Source organism: Seriola dumerili, unplaced genomic scaffold (assembly GCF_002260705.1).
Source record: "Seriola dumerili isolate Sdu_G_001 unplaced genomic scaffold, Sdu_1.0 BDQW01000017.1, whole genome shotgun sequence".
Lineage (NCBI taxonomy): Eukaryota > Metazoa > Chordata > Actinopteri > Carangiformes > Carangidae > Seriola > Seriola dumerili.
The window spans coordinates 13159369-13161840 of NW_019174272.1; the positions used below are offsets into that span (position 1 = coordinate 13159369).

General features: G+C 38.2%; 1 protein-coding gene across 1 annotated transcript in view; it reads left to right on the top strand.

The window, feature by feature from the left end:
- Window positions 1-689: 689 nt before the first annotated feature.
- pdzd2 (PDZ domain containing 2) overlaps window positions 690-2472 on the top strand; it is a 76247-nt gene continuing 74464 nt past the window's right edge. Inside the window, 2 exon segments of the mRNA XM_022753008.1 lie at window positions 690-753; window positions 2298-2329. Coding sequence (XP_022608729.1) covers window positions 690-753; window positions 2298-2329 — 96 coding nt within the window.

Below are 2472 nucleotides of genomic sequence, written 5' to 3' on the forward strand. Positions count from 1 at the left end.
TACAATAGTGTCCATATTCACCCATTCACTCACACATTCATACATCACACTCATACACTGATGGAACAGCCATCGGGGCAATGTGGGGTTCAGTATCGTGCCCAAGAATACTTCGACATGCGGCCTGGAGGAGCCGGGGATCAAACCACCGACCCTCTAATTAGTGGACGAGCAGCAGTGGTTGAGTGAGGTAGAGAGTGAATGAAGAGAGGGAGTGAAGCAGTAAATCAGAGAAATAAAACATTTTTTTGTGTAAGCCAAGAGCTCAATTGTCAAAATGAAAAGTAAGTGGAAAGTAAAGCTCTCAAAGGACTAAAAAAAAAAAAGGCTTTGATTATGATATTATATCATTTGATGCTGTCAATTAGAAATAAAAAAGAGGCAAAGTAACAAAAAGAACAAACATATTTTCATTGGTCTTTTTATGCATCATGTGATCTGCTGCTCCATTGTGATGTTCTTGTGTTGTCTGCAGGTGATGAGCTGGTGCTGCAGACACCACAGCAGAGATAACCTGCCATCAGTCTGATACCTTCCACCCTGGCTCATCTGGAGATCTCCGAGTAGAGTCACACAATTTCTCAGAGATGGACTTGGGGCTGTCGGCCCACACTGGTACTGGTTCCTGTGCCTGGGAGCATTGGTGTGGCTGTTGGTGAGAGACCCACCTAAAGGCCCAGGATGCCAGGATGCCCATCACTCAGGACAACGCCCTCAGCATCCTTCCATTGCTGGAGGAGTGGCAGGGGGGATGTAGCACAAGATCACAGCAGGACCGCAACCTGAGTCAACACAGTTCTGGCTGCAAGGTATTTGATCCACCTCACCCACCATGTGTCTCTATGCCATATTAATCAATATTAAATAAATAAATAAATACAGCTATGAAATAAATAAATTGGGTAATAAATGTAGTAATATATAAATAAACGTAAATATAAATATATGAGTCAATAAATAAATAAATAGCTATATAAATGAATAAATACATGAATTAATGAATAAATGAATAGGTAAAGAAAATAAACAGTTTTATTTTAAAAATGACATTTTTATTTATTTCAGGGGGCTTTTATTTTTTATTTCCATCTGTCCATATTCAAATTAGGGGGCGTGGTTATCTCACAGATTCAGCTGGGAGATTAATGTGGCATTCACTCATTTATTTGTATAGCAATTTATTTTTTTTTACTAATTTATATATTTGTATTCACTTTTATTTATATATTTCTAGATGTATTACCTGATTTATTTATTTCAGGATTTATTTCATAGCTGCATTTAATTAATTAATTAATTAATTAATTTAATATTGATTTAGATGGCTTTCCATATGTTTCTGCTTAGATATGAAATATAAGATGGAACATCGTGGCAGAAAACTCGTGCTCAGTTTCAGTTTCTGAGAGAAGTGAATAAGTGAATAAAACCAGTTACCGTTTTTACACTGGTGTATAACATAGCAATTGAAATATTCAAGCAAACTACAAAAAAGCTGACTTAATTATTTTCTGTAGTAATAGTGATGGAAAGTAACGAAGTACATTTACTGAAATAATCGGATTAATGACAGTCACAAGGTGCATGTACTTGAAGATACTTAAAGTAAAAGTGAGAGGAGTTTTCACAGAGGCCACCAGGGGGAACGTCATGGAGTAGAGGTGTAAACCACGAGGTCCAAACTTTTATACCAAAATAGGTTATGATTTGTTAAGACAATCTGATTAAGTGACCTTTTTATTTTGAAATTTTGAGTCATAAAGCCGTACAAGCTAGCAACTCGGAGGCTACTAGCAAGAATGCTGTCGACAAGAGCATGCTACAGTCAACGAAGTTATTCAAGAGGAGAACAATGGCACACGATCCCACAAAATTCATTGCCGCACTCTGTACGACTTAGTTGGAGATTCTAATGGTCTGGAGGAGCACCCAATCCTGGATAGGGCTCATCGAGCTGCGGCAAAGGGAGAATGACCTTCGAGTTAATTACATCCAGGAGAAGGAGCAGATCCAACTTCTGGCCAGGCAGAAGGCAGTTTAAGGAAAGCAGATCCTCATCTTCCCAGATTACAGAGCTGAGCTAACCAGACACAGAGCGGCGTTCAACAAGGTGAAAGGACTCCTCTCGAGAGAAGAGGGGTTCCACTTTACTTTTTTTTCAATAATATTAGGTCAGTGGGTAGAATTAAAGAGCTTGAGTAAAACGACATGATGTTGCACATTCTTGTAAAGTAGGTGGCGGTATGCACCTTAAAGTTGTTTGCGATCTGCTAGTTAACTCAGAGAAGAAGAAGAAGAAGAAGAAGAAGGAGAAGAAGGAGAANGGAATGTGTCACCTCACTCGTTCCTTTGACCATCTGTACACACAGTTTTTCCAAGTGATCCAAGTTACAGTGAAGTGAAAACAAAAAATAAGTAGAGATATGTAATTTAACATAGAATAAAATAAACAACTTCATGGAGCTTCATTCA